The 22,280-nt window shown below is 39.2% G+C and overlaps 1 protein-coding gene across 9 annotated transcripts in view; it reads left to right on the top strand.

Annotated features, from left to right (window-relative positions):
* Positions 1-22,280, top strand: part of UTRN (utrophin) — a 431,410-nt gene that overhangs the window by 275,799 nt on the left and 133,331 nt on the right. For all 9 annotated transcript variants that reach the window (XM_078383278.1, XM_072995753.2, XM_078383279.1 and 6 more), the window contains one exon: positions 13,411-13,567. In XM_078383278.1, the coding sequence (XP_078239404.1) occupies positions 13,411-13,567 (157 nt within the window). The remainder of the gene's footprint in view (positions 1-13,410; positions 13,568-22,280) is intronic.

The raw sequence follows: 22,280 nt of genomic DNA, 5'->3' as shown, positions 1-22,280 counted from the left end.
TTTCGTTGGAATGAATTAACATCGTAATGCAAGGCACCACTGTATATTGGGCCAAAGTGAACTTTTTGGAACCACATCCAGGGACTTGGAATTCCAGTTTTGGCTGATGCAGAATTGCGGGAACTAGGCTACCAGGACATGGATACAAACACTGAATTGGACTGTGATATTTGGGGGTTTTGAACCTTGGTTCAGGCCTATTTAGCCAAAGTAGATCCTCTAAAACTGCCCCAGGAGCTGGAAGTGTTTGTGTTTGACTAGCTGGCGTAAACCTGTGGGATTTAGGCCATCAGGCTGCGGATACAACCACTGCATTGTACCTTGGTACTTTGGGGGTTTAAATCTTGGTTCAGGCCTATTTAACCAAAGCGGACTCTTTGGACTGACTCTGGAGACTTGGAATTTCTGTTTGGCTGGCATCAATTTGCCAGGGATCAATTAGGACACTGGACTGTGAGACTTGGGGGCTTCAAATTTTGGCTTAAGCTCTTGGGCAGCTGGAACAGAATGGCCCAACAAGGACAATTTTGGGATGAAACAAAATCTACCCTTCAAACAATACCAGAAATAGTGAGATCCCACTACCAAGAGGCAAAATTATTCAATGAACATCTGAAGAATTATAGTCAACAAGAGACAGGGAATAATGAAGAAGGAAATGAGAGTGTGCCGGATGATGTATGCCAATCAAAAGAGGAGCTGGAGGAAATTAATGGGGGAAACCTAAGAGAAACAACTTCAGTCTTGGATCCGAGGAGAGCATTAAGGGAAGACAAGGGGAGAAAATCAGCAATATTAATTTTTAAAAGCCTGGAAGATCTATTGAAGATAGACCAAGTGCATAAAGATCTAGTGGAGATAAATCAGATGCACAAAATGGTTTCAGAGGGCATGAAAGATGGCAGAATGCTTAGAGAGACAGAAACAAAAAGTGAAAAAAGAGAAATAAGAGAGGCAATTACTTAGAAAGATGAAAAAGGGAAAAATAGAAAGGGGGCCTTTAATGTTGAAAACATGTATATATTTAACTTCGGGAATTGTAAACGAGCATATCATTTATATTGAAAAGGAGAATTAAATTGAAATAAGCGAGCTTTAAGCAGGGTAAAGATGTAATATGGTGGGTTTTCTTTGTAGGTAAATTAAACTAGATATAAGGTTGGGGCATGGATCTGGAACTACTTTTATTAAGAATGTTATTCGAAGATCTTGAGAATATTGTACACTATGAAAGTAATATTATGATATTGGCCATATTATATACTAAAATACATACATGAATGATTTGAATGTTTGAAAGATGTCTGGAATTTGGGGGGACAACTGGGAAGACAGTGAGATTAAAAAACAAATAATTGTAAGCAAATCATGTAACACGATGTTTGACAAGCACAAATCAAATGTAGATAGAATGAAAAACTAATAAAATATTTTTAAAAAGATTTATATAAAACACAGCCAACAGTGTTGTTTGAAGATGGTATCTGCCAACAGTTAAAACCCCATGTAAAGGTTTGCACTCTAGGGGTCATGTAGATCAGTTAGAGATAGATGCCAAAGCAGGGATTCAAAGATCTTTACCAATAAGGAGGATCATGAAGGTATCAAGTGGTCCCTCAGATAAGGTAACCTGGGGAAAAGTTTTGAAAAGCTGAAGGAAATGTCTGTGGTAGTCCCTGTGAAGATCATTTATGTTCAGGTTATCAAATCCTGTACTTGCTGTTGGCATTGCTTTTCCTGTTGTTTTCAGATACTGTAAGTACCCTGAAGAGTAGTTGGTAGTTTTTGTCCTTCATTACTTCACTGAGTTTGGTACAGACCTAGATGCCTCTTTCAAGGTCTGTCTCTCATGATCCATGAATCTCTAAACTAGCCTAGTTTCATTCCTTGACAACCTTATTATGAAGCCATAGTACAATTTAGCAGATAATTTACTTTCAGTCAAATTCATCAAATCAAATTTGTATGTATCAACATTTCTGTTTTTCTCTGAGGAACTTGGGAAGTTGTCATGTGTCAGCTTGTGCTGTGGGTAGTTAAAACAAGGCTATAAATGTATACTTTACAAATCACCAAAAAGAGATGAGGAAACATTTATGTTAGTATTTTCACCAGCAGCTGTGATGTTCCAGCCATAACAATGGAGCAGCTTTGTATTTCTTTAGAATTAATGATCATTTGGGAAAATTAATGGCCCAAGCTGCCCTCAAGTAATTTACTTTAGTCCCTCATTAATTGCAGCATTCCAGAGAATGAGACAGCAGTTGATATTATGAATGGTGTGCAACAGTATTGTTTTAAAACATTCTAAAGTTTGCTTGATTTGTGTATACATATAGAAATTATGTTCACATGATGTGTAGGGAAGAGAAATCCAGAGGCGCATCATGAGTTAGCTCTCTTGATGTGATAGATAATAAAATATAAGCAACAGATAATCCATCATACAACAGTAATAAAGACGGCTTGACTGTTGTGTTTTTCAGTCTTTGGCTTAGAAGTACACATACGTGCTCTTTGTGCTGTATATCAATAAATCACCTGTCCGTCACAGCTGAACAGTGGAGAATGAGCCAATGAGAGGATGGAAGGCGGAGCCCAAGGGGGGAGGGGGCTGGATATAAAGGCTGGCGTATGGAGTTTGAAGAGAGATTCTGTGAGTGAGAGACAGTGTGAAACTTAAAACTAAACTTAGAGTGAGTTAGAGGCCTGTAAGAACACTGAATGGAACAGAGAGTTGATAGAGCTTTAAAGTTAAAGTAGGATTGACTTAGATACAAGTGATTAGCAATCTGTGATTTACCTATTGAGCAATAATCCTATATGAACTTCCCTGATCTAATAAGTTAAGTTTTAAAAGCACACATGTCTCCTTGATCAAATGGTATTAAAGAAGTAATACCTAGTGGCAGCGAAGAAAGAAGAAGAGCGAGAACCTTGAGAAGGCCTGGGGGAATAGGGGCTTCAGAGGGGATCGCCACAGTAACCATTTCCTTTTTGGCATGTGGATTGCAGTGTGTGGGTTAATCCAAGGAAACAGATTTATTTCTTGTTTTCTCTAAGTGGGTTGTAGTAGATGACTTTCTGAATCTGTACGTCATGGTAAGAATTAACAAAACTATTGGAAATAAGAACATTTATGAGATTCTGACATCAAAGAATCTAGAAAATCACATAAAGATTTTGGGACAAAAAAATGTACCTGTTTGTTTCATTTAATTGTCACATTTCAATCCTACCCTTTTTTTTTTCAATGAGCTCCGGGGACAACCACCTGGCTATTTCCTTTTTTTTAATGAGCAGTCTTTTGTATGCCCATTTTAGCTTTATAGCAATCCTGCAGGTTAATTGAAAGAATGTGACTAGCCCACAACTGCTTTGGTGTCTTCATGGATAAGAGGTGGCTTGAATCAGTGGTTGGAAGTTACACATTAGAATTAATGCATTAACATCAAACTTGTTATTTTAATAAGAAACCAAAACATACATTTAATGTCAATTTTTTAAAAAGGCTTTAATATGAATTTTACTTATTTGCCACATGTCATTCTACATTCCTTCTCCACAGAATAAAACTGCCCTGTTAAAACTAAGTTTGTTTGCTTGTTTATTACATTTATATACTGCCCATCTAATGACAAGCTACTACTCTGGGTGGTTTACCACAAATTAAAACACATGCCCTCCCACCATGCTTAAAGCACACAATTTATATAGATCAAAAAACCTCCAGAGGTGATGGTAAATAAAATTCAGAGTCAATGAATCAGTAAGAATGTCATAGGGGGAGGATGATCTTAAAGACCTCCTTAAAAAGCCTTCACACACCTCCTGAAGGTCAAGAAGGAGGGAGGCTGGCATATGTTTACTGGCAACACATTCCATGGCGTTGTTGCCACCACTGAAAAGGCCTCTTAATACCCAAAATATTAAAGTTTGTAGTAGGCAGTCCTGTCTTGGCCATATACATTTGTCTGAGCTACAGCTCTTGGGATGAAATTTCCTTGTGTCCTTTAGTGAGTACTTTTTTGGGTGTTCTAGAGCAAATGTGTGGCCACTATGAGGAAACAGCATGTCATTGCAAAACAAAGGTTTAATCCCTTAGCCCCGCAGTCCTGACCAGAATACCCCTTTCTCCCCCACCAAAGAAAAACAGTACCTGCAATAAGCTGTGTTGTTCACAAGAGGAACTCCGGCCGTACACCCTTTGCTACTTTGGGGAGTTAATGTATCTAGTTACAGATTCTGCCCATGGCATAACTTTAAAAATATCTCATATTTATGTTTTCCCAATGTGGTGCCATCCAGAAATTTTGGTCCACCTGTCCCATAATCCACAGCTAGCACTGGCGATGCTGAAGGATAGTATGGGTTACATTCAAAAAGAGTGCCACTTATTTAAGAATAAACCTAATTTAATTCAGTGGGAATCGTAGTAGCAGCAGGACTGTTGTATTTTTGTTTTTAATATGCTTTTGGTACTCCTTTTCTCTATGAATTTTCAATAATTTGTATTATTCTTTTTTAATATTGTAATTATTGTTTTGAGGCTTTGTATCATTTATCTACTTGCATTTGCATGCTTTCGAACAGCTAGGTTGGCAGGAGCTGGGACAAGCAACAGGAGCTCACTCCGTTGTGTGGATTCAATCTTACAACTGCTGGTCTTCTGACCTTGCAGCACAGAGGCTTCTGAGATTTAACCCGCAGCGCCACCATGTCCCCACTAGTGTCTCTAGGTGCTTATGAATCCACGAATTAGTGATTTTTGACAAATTTTGCAATTGATTTTTTAATTCATGCCCATCTCTAATTTTTAAGAACGTGGACATGCAGATAACCTTGGCTTCATTTTGAACAGAGGCTGAGTGTGGCTTTGTGCTAAATAACATTATTTTTCAAATATTATCTAAAGAGGAGACTAAAGATTTTTTTAACATTTGTTGCACAGTTGGCTTGAATTGATTTGGGAGCAATAGGAATTGCTGATTCAAAGGAATGCTGAGTGGTAATTTCACCCACTGCACAAGGTAGCAAAAAGCTTCACATGCCACTTAAACCCTCAACAGTGCAGGGGTTAAGTTCATCCTTGGCAGCTTGCTACTTTTATGCCATCTAATAAAAGTTTTATACATTTAAGAAGTACAGCTATCTAAAGATAAGTGCTGCTGGCTAGATCCCAGAAGAAGGCTAAAAAAAAAGGGTTTTTTTTCCAGGGATCATGGATGCTTTCCCAGTCAGAGATATTCAGCTGGCAACTAGAATTAGTTGTTATACTCAGGGAACAGGTTGCACCTCTTGAAACGTAAGCCAGACTCTCTTCTCTCTCCGTGTTCAAGCACAGCTACAGCATAGGGTTCATTTGGAGGAACCCAGGGGAAAATGGAAGACTCTGGCTGCAAGAATAATTTTTTGTTTTTGGATACCTCTTAATAAAACAGCATTTAAAATGGCTTTCATATGCATTAAGATGTATATGACTAAAGGGGGCATACCATTAAATTATATAACTGTGGTGTTTGGCTTGTAATTAGAAAAGCAACAGCAGTGAAGAACAGATGTATCACTAGACAAGTAATAAAATACAAGCTTTTGCTTGTCTTTTTGAAAAGAGGTAAACAAAACACAAATTCCTTTTGATAGTCTATTGGAAGTTTCTTTAAAAAACAAACAAACCATATTTTCCTAGGATATTCAATGGTGTTACTATAGCTAAGTAGGAGCAACTCCAAGAGCTGTTCAGATACTCTGACTTTTAAATTCCCACATCAACACAGATCCATGCATCACAGCCCCCAATATTCAGGAATGTCTATCAGTCCTCTGGGACCCACTGAGACACTGTGTGGAAGAGAGGAGCATGGACGCCCAGTACATGAACAGCCTTTGCTTGGAGGCAACTCAGGATGATAAATGACTCATTTATTATGACTTGTACTTATTTCACTCTACTAGCAAGGAATATACTAAACATTAAACTAGCTTTAATTTTTTTCCTCACCTGTTTGTAGATCTTCCTTTCTTTCTTTTTAAAAGTGCAGCTATGTAGATCATTTCAATGGCTGAATATACAGTGGTGCCTCGCTTAACGAGCGCCCCGTTGAGCAATGAAATCGCTTAATGAGGGGCTCTGGGCCATCGCTGGAGCATTCGCTCAGCGATGGCCCCTATGGCGTTTTTTCGCTTTGCGATATTCGCTAAGCGATTCGCTTAGTGAATATCGCATAACGAAGCGGGGGAGAACAGCTGATCAGCGGTTCCAAAATGGCCGCCGGAAGGTCCGTGCCGCATTTTCGCACCCTGCCCTCGCTTACCGAGGGCGCGAAAATGGCGGCGCTATGGAGGAAGATCGCTTAACGGTGAGTTTTAAAGCCATAGGAATACATTGAACAAAGTTCAATGCGTTTCTATGGCTTTTTTATTTCCGTTTAGCGATGTTTCACTATAGTGAAGGTTAATCCGGAACGGATTAACTCGCTATGCGAGGCACCACTGTAGTTGATAGCACAGAAAATTGTAGCTTGATGCTTTGTAGAGCAAACCCTGTAAATCTAAAAGCAAATGTGGCTCTCTTTCTTCTGTCATCATCAGGTGAGACTATTTATTTATTTATTTATTTATTTATTTATTTATTTATTTATTTATTTATTTATTTATTTATTTGGATTTCTGCCCCGCCCATATAGACCAAAGGTCTACCAACAAAGAGTTCCTTTGGGATTATTTTGTCCTGTGGAGCTGATGTCTGGAAATAAAGAATGGCCTCTTCAGAAGCTTGGTAACCAAGGGTACAAGAAGTGTAAATGTGCTGGGTAGCCTTGCTTCCTAGATGCCAATCTGAACGCTCAGTGGCTGCGGGGACTGCCCTAGGCATGATGCGTTGACAACTAAGGAAGAGCACTAGCTGATGTTTTTTGTACTGAACACCCAAAGAGAGTAATCGGTCCTTTTGCTTTTAGGCTCAGGGCTTCTTCTTTTTAAAAAGACTTTATTTTCTCTAGGTCAGTCTGGCAACCCTGAAATGAGACTGACATAATTATGGGCAAGCCAGATCAAGAAGACTCTCTATAGATAAATGCAGTTTGATGTTCTGTTTATCATTGGGTACAGATCATTTTGCTTTCAGATAATATCAACAACCTCAGATATGAAGATGATACCACTCTGATGGCAGAAAGTGAGGAGGAATTAAAGAACCTCTTAATGAGGTTGAAAGAAGAGAGCGCAAACATGGTCTGAAACTCAACATAACAAAAAACGAAGATCATGCCCACTGGTCCCATCATCTCCTGGCAAATAGAAGGGGAAGATATGGAGGCAGTGAGAGATTTTACTTTCTTGGGCTCCATGATCACTGCAGATGGTGACAGCAGCCACGAAATTAAAAGACGCCTGCTTCTTGGGAGGAAAGTGATTACAAACTTAGACAGCATCTTAAAAAGCAGAGACATCACCCTGCCAACAAAGGTCTGCATCGTGAAAGCTATGGTTTTTCCAGTAGTGATGTATGGAAGTGAGAGCTGGACCATAAAGAAAGCTGACCACCAAAGAATTGATGCTTTTGAATTGTGGTGCTGGAGGAGACTCTTGCAAGTCCTCTGGACTGCAAAGAGAACAAACCTATCCATCTTGAAGGAAATCAACCTTGAGTGCTCATTGGAAGGACAGATCGTGAAGCTGAGGCTTCAATACTTTGGCCATCTCATGGGAAGAGAAGACTCCCTGGAAAAGACCCTGATGTTGGGAAAGTGTGAAGGCAAGAGGAGAAGGGGACGACAGAGGACGAGATGATTGGACAGTGTCACCGAAACTACCAACATGATTTTCACCAAACTCCAGGAGGCAGTTGAAGACAGGAGGGCCTGGTGTGCTCTGGTCCACGGGGTCACGAAGAGGCGGACATGTCTTAACGACTAAACAACAACGAATACATTGAACAGATCTATGAATTAAGTCCGGTGGGGACAAGTAGTGCTAAATCAGGCTTATATTCTATAATAACTTTACTTTAAAAACTATTTATTTATTTATTTATTTATTTATTTATTTATTTATTTATTTATTTATTTATTTATTTATTTATTTATTTATTTATTGTATTCATACCCCGCCTATCTAGTCATTTCGACCACTCTAGGCAGCTAAGCAAAGGAGTCTTCTGTGTGCTCCTCCCACAGCCTTTGAGGGAGCCACAGGTAGTTGCAGAGTAGAGAAAAGAAGGACACTGTTCATGTCATGAATCTCTTTCAATTGACCTATTACAAAGTGAACATTTGTGAATTTTTAAAACTTTTTATCTTGGTCAACTATCATAATTACTGGCTCTTTTTGACAGCTTTTGATATTTTTCTTAAGAAATATTTTCTTACCATATATTCTCATACAAAACATACTTGATTTATTAGTACTGTTTAATTGTACCAATAGTAGAAGAAGGTAGGCACTAAATTACAATGCATATTGTAATAGAAATATTACAGTGCATATTGTAATAATAATATATATTCAAATAGGCACTAGGAAGCCTGGGATAAGGTACTGTTTTTCATCCCAAGTTTGTTTATGGAGTTTACAGGAGAATGAAAAGATGATGTAATAATTATTAAGCTATATTATCATTATACATAATTATAAAGTTTCATATTGGAAGAACTGAAATGTTGACATCTTGATGGACTCTTCAGGCAAAGTGTGGGAACATCACTCTTACACACAAATGCTGTGAGGCAAATTAAGAAATATTGCACTGATGTTGTAATTCTGCCTACCAGATGGATATTTTGAGACTGATGAGTTTTATTTCTAGATTTGATTGCACTGTTTTTGTTTTTACTGATCTTTTAATCATGTTGATTTATTATTCCAAAGTTGTGAATGTTTTTGTTTAATATTTTCAGTCACCAGCATCAACAATTAAAGTTTATCCATCTGTTTCCTTGGAAAGTTGTACGCTTTATAAACTATATCTTGTAGCAACAATATTTCAGTTATTTGTGGACAAAAAAGCCTTCTGGTACTTGCATCTTCACAATCAGCATGGCCACATTTGGCTTGAATTCCAATGCTGTTTGACTTGAAGTAGAAAATAAAAGAGAAGGAGTTTTTGGGACACAATTCGAGTAACGCTTCAACATGTGTGCCCCTTCATGTTGAGCAAATGTTTGCTTGACACCTAAATAGGAATTTAAGATGAACGAGTAAAAAAAATTCTCCTTACCCAGAAACATATGTTGCTGTTTGTTTAGAAGCACATGTTCTCTTGGAGGTAAACAATTTCCTATCTAATTCTGTCCTGAAATACATCCTAATTCCTGTGTTGCATGTACTGACTCAAAGTGCCCACATTTTTTTCAGAATTCCAGCAGCTATCAAAAGTAAAGCCTGAAAGAAATGTCTTGTGAAACAGCAACATATTTGTGCATGAGACCATACTGGGTAAAATCCATCCAAATTACACCAGAGTAAATCCATTGCATATTTTAGTGATGAATTAGTGTTAGTTAAGAAGATGGCATTTGCAATTACTGTTTCATACCAAGTTCTACAGGTGATACACAGCACCAGATACAGATACTGGCTTATTAACCAGCAGCAATTCACAGCTGAGATTTATGCTAGTGGGATTCATGCCAATGGAATTATGCTTGTGGGTATACGTAATAGGCTGTTGGCCATTTTTTTTTCACTTGGCAGTTTAGTTTTCATGTGAATTTCACCGTGATCTTCATGATTGAATAGAAGCTAGAATCCATACAGTTCTGGTTAATTATTGGCATCTGGTGTGGACAAAGTACAGCCCATGAACATCATGTGGCCTTTCCTAGGGCTTCCAGTGCAGCTTCCTAATTTAAAAAAAGGCATAAAATGATGGTTCTGCCCCCCTTCCAGCTTCCAATATACAGTGGGGTCTTGACTTACGAACGGCCCGAGTTAAGAACATTTTGACTTAAGAACCACTCTCATAGGAAAATATTGACTTGACTTACATACTTAGATTTGAGTTACAAACTGAAAAAAAACCCACGTGGGAGGCAGGGAAAGTGCAAAATTTGAACTTTCAGTTAACTTTTGGCCAATGAAAAGGGTGCCAGTCTGCTTCCTCACTCCTCCCAGCGTTTAGAGAGTGGATTGGGAGACAGTCTTCGGACTGCCTGGTACTGGACTGCCTGGACTGTATTTTCCCTGCCTTCCCTGAACCTTTCTTGACCTAAGAAAAAAAGAAACAAAATATCCCCCTCTCGTGGTCGAAGGCGGAATAGCAGCTTCCCATTAGTTTCTATGGACGGAAAAGAGCAGATACGGATCAAATGGTTTTCAATGCATTCCTATGGGAAATGCAGATTTGACCTTAGAACGTTTTGACTTGAGAACCGCCTTCCAATACGGATTAAGTTCTCAAGTCAAGCCCCCACTGTATACAATTGGTAATTCTAGATGATTTGGGGCTTTTCCGAATCTATTTAAGGCTGGAAGAAAATTTTATAAAGAAATAAATTGAGAAGTACATGAAAGGAAAGGAAAGTTCTGAAAAAAGGCCTCCCTGTATGTTAAAACAAATGCAGATGGTTGAGAATAGCCAATCACAGGTGCTAGAAATGTTTGGGACACAATTGGCCATTTTATTGTGTGTGTGTGTGTGTGTGTTTTTTAAGAAATGGGGCAAAATAGCGGGGACAGGAGGGGTGCAGCTTTCTAGGCTCCTCCCTGCTCTAACTAATACAGCACACTGCCTTTTAAAAAGGAATTCCAGAGATTTATATGAGAAATACAGTATATAGGATGAGCTATCATGGCCATAGTATGCCAGTAGGTGCTGAGAGCCTGTGCCCAAACCAGCTACTGCCTAACCTTGGTAGAAGTGAAGAGTTATAAAGTCCAGAAATGGGCCCTTCTGCTTTCACACCAGAAAACCGTTTCTTTACTGTAATTTTCTAACAGGACCTCTGTAGGGTCTTCTCTGTCTTGTAGAAGTTTAAAGAGAGAAAGCTATATATGTCCATAGAGAAGCAAGGGCACCAGTGTCTTCCTATTTAACAGCTTAGGCTTTGTGCACCTCTACATTTCCCCACTTCCCCTATGGTAGAGTGGGGAACCTTTTGGCTTCTAGTTCCTGTCCATATTAGCCAATCTGGCCAATGGTGAGGTATGATGGGAGTAGTAGTTCACATTGAAGACATGCTGGTCAGCTAACCATAATTCCTAAATCTTTTTCTGTGTTGCTTATAATGAAATAATAACTATTGCATCCAGAAGCCTAAGTAGAGTGAGAAGAAGACTTTTAGGAATGTATTCTTGAAAGTATTCGCAAAGGCTTTCAAGGCCGGGATCTAATGGTTGTTGTGGGTTTTTCGGGCTCTTTGGCCGTGTTCTGAAGGTTGTTCTTCCTAACGTTTCACCAGTCTCTGTGGCCGGCATCTTCAGGGGACAGGAGTCAGAACAGAGCACTGACAGAGTTCTGACTCCTGTCCTCTGAAGATGCTGGCCACAGAGACTGATGAAACATTGGGAAGAAAAGCCTTAAGAACACGGCCAAACAGCCCGGAAAACCCACAACAACCACTCTTAGGAATACGTAGTAGGAAGAAGAGCACTGGCAAGGAGAAGAGGAAGAATAAAGTAGATCAATGAATAATTGCTGTCTATGAAAAAAATTGCAGTGTTTTGAAGAGATTTTACCTTTTTAAAGAAATGTTGATATTATGTTACTAGAATTGCATACAGAACTAGCAGAAAATTACATTATCTTGTCCTGCTGCCCAGCTGACATGCAGGCAGCAAAACTATTTATCATAGTAAGGTAATGGTATGGTCTCAGGATTAATCAAGATCACTGGGTGGACAGAATTGTGTTGGAGGTTTTGGATACTGTTCCCATCATTTTAGTAAACTGGGAGAAGCTATTAAGAATCTAGAATATATTTAGTACTCTAATAAGTGCTGAAAGAAGGTTAAAACCATTTCTCTGTAACTGTTAGGACACTCTCTACTTGCTATATTTGGATGTAGACACAGGACTGAACAAAATAAAAGGTTTTGACATTATCAAGAGTAGTCACACTAATGACATGTCATAGTAACTGAATTACACCACAGTGCTGCAACAATTCATTGATTCAGCAAAATGAAATAAATTTGTCCCAGCAAAGTTAAACTGGTCAGCATTTAACCTTTTAGTGCCTCTGCGGTTCTAGGCATGAGTTTCCTGTGAGTAATACCTTTTCTGGAAATCTTTGCCTTTGACTTTAAGGAATGATACCACTTTTTCTTATGCTTAGTTATTTAAAAATGATGTGTTTAATGACGAGATTATAGTAGCACTGGCTGTGTGAGCAGAAATATCATAGATACTAGGTACTCACAGTATATCATATGAGAATCCAGTGGAATATATCTGCTGGATCCTGCTGCTTTTGCCTGAATAAGAAATTCCTCATTTCTTCAGTTCCTTTGTGTACCTTAAAAACTTGCCCAGGGGGCTGTGAAACTCTCTGAAGCAGAATTTTGGTGCTACAGAAGTGGGAGGGGAAGAGAGTTGTATATCCACTGACATTAGGCATGACAGTGGTTTCCAGGCTTTTTTGTCTTGTGACTCCTTTTACTTACTGGCCACTGTCTGCAGCTCCCCAGTATAGTAGCACTGCCTTATCAACGGGACCAATCCACATGGTTTCACTTACCCACTGTTTGAAAAAAAATTAAAAAATTAAATTAAATTAAAATTTAAAAACACATGAATACATTTCCACAATGTGTATTACCAGATCTGGCCACTAGCTAGAACCAGAGGATATGCTATATATAGGTGGCTTAATGGAAACTCACTTGTAGCCTGACTTGTCCAAGGAAAGCAGCTTCTATGTAAAATGGAGAAGCCACATTTTTGTGGGTGAGGGGGCAGGGAAGGCTGCCTTTGGAACAAGAGGGAAGAAACCCCAGTCCTTTGGCAAAACTGGGCCAGTGTTCCCTCTCTCCACTATACACGGACACCAGAGAAAATGCAAGCAACTGCTGTATTTTGAGTGGGGAGAGGGAAAAGGATTCCATGGTCTCCCTGGGTGGGTTTCCCAGTGCCCCACAGTGCACAGTCCACAGTTTGGGAAACACTGGGGTATGGTGTTTTGCCACTAGATCTTGGCTATAATTTTCAGTTATGAAAACATAAATTGAAATGAAGAGCAGGGATATCTGTTCCAATGGATTCAATTATCATTTGGATTTCTGTAATACTGCAGACTATTCATTCCTTTTATAAATAATTTTCAAGTGATTGTGTGTAATGCATCATTTGAATGCTTCTTTGCGTTAAAGAATGTATCCATTGTTCACACTAATGCAATCTTTAGCAGCTATAATCTAGCATATTGGAAAGCAGTACAAGACTCCTAAAAAGTTTTATGTGTATTATTGTAGGGCTCATTTGGAAGCAAGTGCAGAAAAGTGGAGTAAATTGCTGATGTCATTGGAAGAGCTTATCAAATGGCTGAATCTGAAAGATGAAGATTTAAAGAAGCAGATGCCTGTCGGTGGAGATGTACCGACTTTACAGCAACAGTATGACCACTGTAAAGTGAGTTGCTTACCTTCTTGCTATTTGATACTTTCTTTAAAATAGTCTACTTGTATCTAATAGGTTTCAAAAGTGCCCCATATATTGGGGTGTGTGTGTCACCATCAGCTAGTTGGTACTCTTTGCAGTTGGTTACCAGCATCTCAGACATGTACATAGCTTATATTACCAATAAAGCCCACATAAAAACAGCTTACCCTGCACTCAGTCCTCAGGAGGAAAAAATGTGTCTGCAAGCAATACAGCCGGTCTCCTTACAAAGAACTGTGACTTTTGTTTCTTCTGTATGCCTTGATGAGCCCAAGCCTGGGCTAGAGCCATAGGTTATTGCAGTATGCACTATCATTGGCAAATGCAAGGCTGGGAAGTTGGACAAAACTGTGTCCCCCACCCAAGAGATGGAAAGTCAGTGTCAGTAATCAAATGTTTTTACCTATATTTTATTTTTATCTGCTACTCTTTTAAAGCTAGAAGCAGGCCCACTTGAGTCAGTAGAACGTACAGAGCAGCTGACTTCCCAAATCCCTACTGATTCATTGGGTTTACCCTTCTTGCAACTTACTACCTTAAGCAACAGGATTGCAGCCAATGTATTGGTGTTTAAAGGTAAAGGTAAAGGTTCCCCTTGACAATTTTTGTCCAGTCGTGTCCGACTCTAGGGGGCGGCGCTCATCCCGCTCTTCAAGCCATAGAGCCAGCGTTTGTCCGAAGACAATCTTTCCGTAGTCACATGGCCAGTGTGATTTAGACACGGAACGCTGTTTACCTTCCCACCGAGATGGTACCTATTTATCTACTCGCATTTGCATGCTTTCGAACCGCTAGGTTGGCGGGAGCTGGGACAAGCAACGGGCGCTCACTCCGTTGCGTGGATTCGATCTTACGACTGCTTGGTCTTCTGACCCTGCAGCACAGGCTTCTGCGGTTTAGCCCACAGCGCCACCACGTCCTTACTGGTGTTTAATTGTAAACCAAATTCTAAAAAGTGATGTTAGCTGGAATGCAACTGTATGATGATGATTTTAAATGTGCTTTTATCATTTCTGTTAAACTGTTTGACTTGCACATTTTCATAAAAACAGTTTTTGTTAATGGAGAGAGAGAGAGAAAGGGAGACATAGAGTGAGTCAGAGTCCGTCTTCAGTGGTGGCTCCTCACCTGCTCTATGCAGGTACACTGCATGGGGCCATCATGACTATTTTCAAGTGCCAGACAAAAGCAGTGCTGTTTTCTCATACAGTGATGGCCAAAAATATTGGAACCCTTGCAATTCTGTCAGAAAATGCAACCCTTCTCTCAGAAAATTGTTGCAGTTGCAAATGTTTCAGTACTCACATGTCCATTTCTTTGGTTTGCATTGGAACAACACACACAAAAAAAAAACAGAGAAGAAAAGTCAAATCTGATACAATCTCACACAGAAACCCAAAAATGCACTGGCCAAAATTATTGGCACCCTTAACTTAATATTTGGTTGCACCCCCTTTGGGAAAAAAACTGAAAACAATCGCTTCCTGTAACTATGAATGAGTTTCTTACACCTCTCTACTGGAATTTTGGATGACTCTTCTTTTGCAGACTGCTCCAGGGCCTTCAGATTTGAAGGATGCCTCCTCCGTACTGCTGTTTTGAGATCTCTCCACAGGTGTTCTATGGGATTCAGATCTGGATTCATTGCTGGCCATTTCAGAACTCTCCAGCGCTTTGTTTGTAACCATTTCTGAGTGCTTTTTGAAGTGTGTTTCGGGTCATTGCCCTCTGGTGGAGACGCAGCTTTCTGACACTGGCCACGACATTGCATCCGAAAATTCTTTGGTAATCATCAGATTTCATGATACCATTCACACAGTCAAGGCATCCAGTGCCAGAAGTAGCAAAGCAACCCCAAAACATATTGGAACTTCCACCAGGTTTGACTATAGGGACTGTGTTCTTTTTTCTTTGAATGCCTCATTTCTTTTTCTGTAAACAGTGCCATGATGTCCTTGACCAAAAAGCTCTACTTTTGTCTCATCTGTCCGCAGTACATTCTCCCAGAAGGATTCTGGTTTTATCACTTAAGTTTTGGCATACCCCAGTCTTGCTTTTTTATGCCTTTGTGTCAGCAGTGGTGTCCTCCTGGATCTCCTACCATAGCATCCATTTTCATTCAGATGGTGATGGATAGTGCGAGCTGACACTGTTGTACCCTGTGTCTGCAGATCAGCTTGAATTTGTTGGGAAGTTAATCTGGGTTCTGTATCCACCATTCAAATAACCCTTGGTTGTAATTTTTCAGTAATGTTGCTCTTCTGTCCATGTCCAGGGAGGTTAGCTACAGTGCCATGGGTTGTAAACCTCTTGATGGTATTGAGCACAGTGGACACAGGAACATTAAGATCTCTGGAGATGGACTTGTAGCCTTGGGATTGTTGATGTTTTTCCATAATTTTTTCTCAAATCCACAGACAACTCTTTACACTTCATTCTTTTCTCCATGCTGCCACACACAACACGAAGGTTTAGTCAACTTTTCTCCATCTTAACTGGTTGCAAGTGTGATTACTATATTGCCCACACCTCTTACTTGCAAGAGGTGTGTCTAAATACAAATTAAAGGAGCATCACGTGTGTGAAAAGCCATTATTTCTTCCAATTTATACAGGGTGCCAATAATTTTGGCCAGTGCATTTTTGGGTTTGTTTGTGGGATTGTATCAGATTTAACTTTTCTTCTCTGGTTTTTTTTTTGGTGTGTGTGTTCCAATGCAAACCAATGAAATGAACATGTGGGTACCAAAACATTTGCAACTGCAACAATTTTCTGAGGGGAGGGTTGCATTTTCTGACAGAATTACAAGGGTACCAATATTTTTGGCCATGACTGTATCTTTAAGAGCTGCTTATGTTAGTGCAGATGTATATTTTCTAAAAATGTTTTTTTCAGTTTTTAATCTGAAAGCCTCTTTAGAGAAGTACTTCCTGATTCAAATGATGATGTATTTGTCAGTGGAGAGGTTGTCAAAAAAAGTCCAGTATGCAGATGGTAATGGTATTATTAGCTGACAAATCAGCTGGTTACTCAGTAAAATCAATGTTCCAAATAATAAATATAGGCTAAAAACAACTTGTAAGAAAACCAGGTTCAAAGTATCCAGTAAAAAGCAAGCAGCCTGAGAGACAAAATTTATAATCCCAAATTAAAATGTAGAACAAATTGACAAATATATAGTGGAACCATAGTCTTGTAGTAAATGTCAGAGAAGAGATGACCTAGGGCATCACTGGTGAACCTTTGGCACATGTACCACAGCTGGCACTCAGAGCCCTCTCTGGGCACGTGAGCTATAAGTCACCATTGAGAAATACCTGTCCTCCGATCCCAGATTTCGGCACTCCCCTCTGCTGGTGCAGTGGTCCAGCGGAGGGGTGCAATGATGGCCATTATTGGTCTAGCCTGAGGGGGGGGGGTTGGAGGACCAGTAAGTGTTTCTCTGCTAATACTGCCCCAGGAGAGAGAGAGAGAGGAAAAAAACCAAGCATTTAATCCTTGCAGTGCAGGGGCAGTTGTTTTTTCTAAACTAAAACCACAGTATTCAGGTTTAATTGCAGTTGACTCTTTGAAATAAATAAGTTGGTTTGGTGTAGCAGTTTGTGCACTTGGGCTCAAAAAGGTTCGCCATCACTGGCCTAGGGCGGTGTCTTTAAAGTACAGAATGCCATGAAAACTGCCTTTGAGAATGCCTTTTATATGGTGCTGTGTATTTTTGGTTCTACTGTATTACATGGAATTGTCAACTTTTTAAAAACAGATAATTTTAAAGAGACAGAAGTATTTCAAATATAGATTTATCATAGGAAACCTATGAATTTGTTGGCTGACATTCTGTTTGTGCAAGAAATAATGATCGGGTAGATTTTGGAAATTAAAACTTTCCTCTCTCATCCCAAGGCTCCTACAGATTCTAAGCAATCTCTTTCATCACAGGGAACCTGTGGGAGCCATGACACTGATAATTATGTTACTTCTAAGTAGTTACCTTCAAGCTTTAATTTTTTTGGTAAAGTGATTTTATGAATAAAGCTTTTTTGTAAATAATATTTTTAGAAGATGTTTTGTGGTGCTTCTGCCATAAGTTTTAATATTAAGAGGGCCACTCTTCCTATGGTTATCATTAAAGTGTGCTGTCAGATTTATCTGCATAGACAATACTATAAAAACGTTACTGCTGTGAAAATGTTCACTAACTAAGCAGGTACTCCTGAAGCACTATATGTAGTACAAATACTCTCTCCATCCAAGGGTCATGTTCTGCCACTGGGAGATCAGTGTGTGGAAATTAAAGAGAAAGAGCAAGGAAGGCATAATGATCAGAACAGTTGCAAAGCCATGGATCACTAGTCTGTCACCAAGATGCTGTTGCATCACCCAAAATGAGATTTGATCAACACTGTAGGGTCATTATGTCTGGTGCTGACGTTTCTAGCTTGACTATAGCACTTTCAGGAAAATACTTCCATTTTCCTCTTCATTCCCTCTGCTTCACAATTCTGTTGCAAATTCCACTTGACCAACCTCTTCATATTTACTTCAGGTTGTGTTGCCTCTAGCTTCCTATAGTTTTTCCCCCCTCAAAAATTAGCTACAACACTTTTTTGTTTAATGATGCTTGTTTAATAGCACTCCCCTTCTGTTCATTGCCCCATGTGTATTGCTTCAAAAGCCTATGCAAATAAGTATGGCATAATACAGTTTTAAATTTGTTTGCCTGATTCATTTATGTGCTACCAAAATGTGCTTGAGAAACAGAAATATATATATATTCAAGTTCTTAATTTGCCCTGAGGTTATATTAGCATCAGTTAACTTTTTGTGTGAAGGAATTTTACAAAGAATTAAACAGACAGCAAGGCTATGAAGTGATAGTGGCACTGCAACAAATGATCACCATTAATGAATGCATGCACTTTCAAATTGTTTTGACCTCCTAGTGTTTAATCATCACATTTCTTTAGGTATTTTTTAAGTTCCAAGCCAGTGAGTGCATAACACAATCTCCATAACAAGCCATTCTATTTCCTGTTATAATTTTTGGCATCAAATACATGTGTTCCTGTAACTAAAGCACCAAAGGAGGCTTACATTTGCCCACGTGGAAAATTTAAGGTGCTTAACACACTCATGCCTCTACTCTGACAGGGGCTACAAGGCTGAGGGATGGGTGTTTAAAGTCCTTGGATGTCAGAAAAATTGGCTACTCCTGCTCAGCACCAGAATATGTAGGTCACTAGATACTGGTGGACTGCAGCTTCCGTCTGCCTTACTTGATGTTTTTAGTGGTGATGAATGACTGGAGTTGCAGTCCTTGAAAATTGAGAAGGCCCTGATCATTCTTTGTCTCTAATCTGCCCAGTCAAAGGATGCATAAATGACCCCAACAAGTAAGTAAAATATCAGGGTGGATAAAAATCAATGATTTTTTAAAAAATAAAATTAATTTTAAAATACGTATTTCTCTCTACATAAGATTATTAGTGTGGGTGGTTGCATAAAGCAGTTTGCCATACATCTTTATCTCTGCATTGTAGGATGGCATAGAGTTAGAATGTAGAATACAAAGAAAATACTAATGTGTCAGACTGTGCCCCTTCAGAGAATGATATGATTTGTCTCCCTAAACACTTATTCTGCTTTTCAGGGTCAATAATACTCTTTTGATTCCAGAAGAACAGTGTTTTGTGGTTTTGTTTTGTTTTTCATAGTTTGCTGGGCAGAACATGTGTTCATTTCTCTAGCTGGCTTTGCCTCAAGCAGCACTGAATGGCAAACATACACCCTAGTTTTCTTAGTTCAGGAGAAAGAGGAGAGTATGGGAGACAGATCTTACATTTGTAAAGACTTAATTAAAGCATACATTCAAAGGTGAACAAGATAAGAGACTTTTTCTTCCACGGAGTATGCAAGAAAAATCTGTGTGCCTCATTTTTGACCTTAGAAGTGTGCATATGACACATTGCTGGAGGGAGGAAGCCACTGACAGTGCAATTTGGAATACGAAGATGATAGGTAAGGCAAGGATTTGTCCAACCCTGTCTTAGATCCTCTTGCAATTTCCCCCACAGGAACTGACTAATACTTTCAAATGGCTTTTGGCAATGGAGGAAGATTAATTTATTCCCCACCATTGATCTGTTTGGGTAATTCCAGAGAGATATTTCAAAAATGGTGGAAATTCTGCAGTGTCACAGGTTCATAATGAAATGTAGGAAGCTTACGTTGTCTTAGGTGGAAGTAATCATGAACAGTGGGGCTTTACTGCATCATTGGTTTACATAAAAGGTGTGATAGCAGCCTCAGGTAAACATCAACACAGTCAGATTGCAGAGATCAGAAAATTTTTCACTCTGTATAATTTTGAATTACACTTCTGATAACCTAAGATTACAATTTCATCTCTACTCCCTCGTGCATATTTAATGTCCTTTCAGGACCTGATATTAGCCACAGTAATAGAAGGGACCTTAAGGAAAAAGATTTAGTGTGTTTTTGTCTCCCTTTCTAAGGAGGGTGGATTGTTCACTGCCATTTTTTTGTTTATCCCAACTCATTAGTAGCTGGGCATGATATACCACACAGTGGTGCCTAATAAATACATAGTTTTAAAAAAAAGCCATGCATGAATGATGAAGTATGATCAGTGGATCCCGCACTCCACAATGGACCTAGCAATTTGTCCTACATCTACTTATGCTGGCAAAAGAGACACAGCTCTTCACTGCAAAATAAATATTGGAAAGAAGTTTTGTCATCATCATCATCATCAGTGTCAAGAGTAGGTTGCATTGTCTATGAGAATGCAGCTGTGCTTTTGCCATAAAGCATTATATTCATATATAGTTATTTTTAGAAAAGCTCATCAGAATACGAACTCAATTTTATTTTACTTTGTGTTCTAAAGAGTACACATTCCTGGTGCAGTATGCAAATGAGGAAACAGGAGTTAACTGCAAGATTCACAGGAGATGCCAGTTTGGCAGAAATCTTGCTCTGACTCAGCTCTGCATGTGTCCAGAGGCCGCATAGATTCTGAGAGGGAACATCACTTTCTCATTCCATTGAATCAAAAGTGTTGGGAATGAAATAATGATGCAGTACTAAATTGTTAGTACCCATGTTGGGGATGAGATAATGATGTAGTAATTTCCTTTCCTTTATTTATTTAAAAACTTGGGTGGGGAGAGAACATTTTAGTAGTTGTATTATACAAAGATTATACAGAAGTGCAGACCTTGTAAACTCGTTTGAGATTAAACATTTTACAGTACAAGGAAAGTGTTTTAGGAGCTCCTCTGTCCTTCTGCATATTTTTGTGTCCAGTCCTTTTCTCAGAAAGCTTTATCTGAATCCTTTTCTTAGGGTATAGTAAGGAAAAGAGGCCAGGATTTCTAAATGGAAGGGAAGGTGGTTTCCCTTCATCCTGTCTTGCCTGGGAAAGGGGTAGTGGTGCTTTGCACCATTCTGGTGTGACTCCAAGACGGGAGTGAATCTGGGAACTTTTCTCCCCATCTGTGGATGAAAGGAGATTTTCTCTTCACAGAAATGTAGATATGCTCCAAACCTTTTGGTTGATCTAGAAAACCAAGATAAATGGTTGATGGAGAGAGAGATCACAAAAGTAGGTTTAAAAATGTGTTGAAACCCTGGGAATAGATAACATCAAACTAAGCTGCTGAGATAGAATGAAAGTTTGGGGTTTGTTTTTAACTGTGGAAGAAGACATTTGTCTTGGAGCAGAGGCATATTAGGACTCAAGTTAAAGCAAGAGAATAATTAAATGTTGTAGACTGAAGGAGATAGAAAATACTGAATCTGCAGTACAAATAAGAGATAATGGGGTGAAAAAGGTGAACACAGAGAGATAGTAGGTCTTAAGACTGGAACCTGAAGAGGAGAGTGAAAACATGTTGAAACAGAAAAGGTGGTGAGAAGTGTTCGGAGGAGAAGGAAAGTAGGCAAGTGTGGAAAAAATTAATAAAAAATATAGTGAGGATAATGCTGGGAGAGGAAAGAGAAAAAGAAAAATCTCGAGATAGTCCCTCTCATTTCCTGCATATCCAATTAGAAACACCTCAGTCTGGAAAAGACTTTTGCCTGAGCAGCTAGAGATTGCTATCATTGCCAGACTCCTAGATAGGGTGCTTAACTCCCCCTCGGAGTCCTGTAGAGATTTATAGACCTCCTGGGCAAATAACAGAAGCTTCTGGTTCACCGTAGCTCACATTATCCCAGAAAAGGGTTATCCCAGAATGAAATCAGACAATCACTGACAAGCATTTCAGAATTCATCTGGGTATCTTGATTAAGTATTTTGATTGATGTGGGTTTTTCGGGCTCTTTGGCCATGCTCTGAAGGTTGTTCTTCCTAATGTTTCACCAGTCTCTGTGGCCGGCATCTTCAGAGGACTGGAGTAGCACTTGGGTAATTATTGCAACAAAGAAAATCTAAGTATTTTCTTTGTTGCAGTAATTCCAGGCAACTCCAAGACTTGTTAATTCTGTAAGACTTTTATTCATGCATAGCTTCTATGTTCCATGTATCAAAATTGCAAGTTCAAAATATATTGAAGATAGGCATACAGTTGTGAGAAAACTGTTGGTACAAATATTTAAATCCAAGAGTATTGTTGTTGTTTAGTCGTTAAGTCGTGTCCGACTCTTTGTGACCCCGTGGACC

Source organism: Pogona vitticeps, chromosome 1 (assembly GCF_051106095.1).
Source record: "Pogona vitticeps strain Pit_001003342236 chromosome 1, PviZW2.1, whole genome shotgun sequence".
Classification (NCBI taxonomy): Eukaryota; Metazoa; Chordata; class Lepidosauria; order Squamata; family Agamidae; genus Pogona; species Pogona vitticeps.
This window is presented reverse-complemented; position numbering and strand designations above follow the sequence as displayed.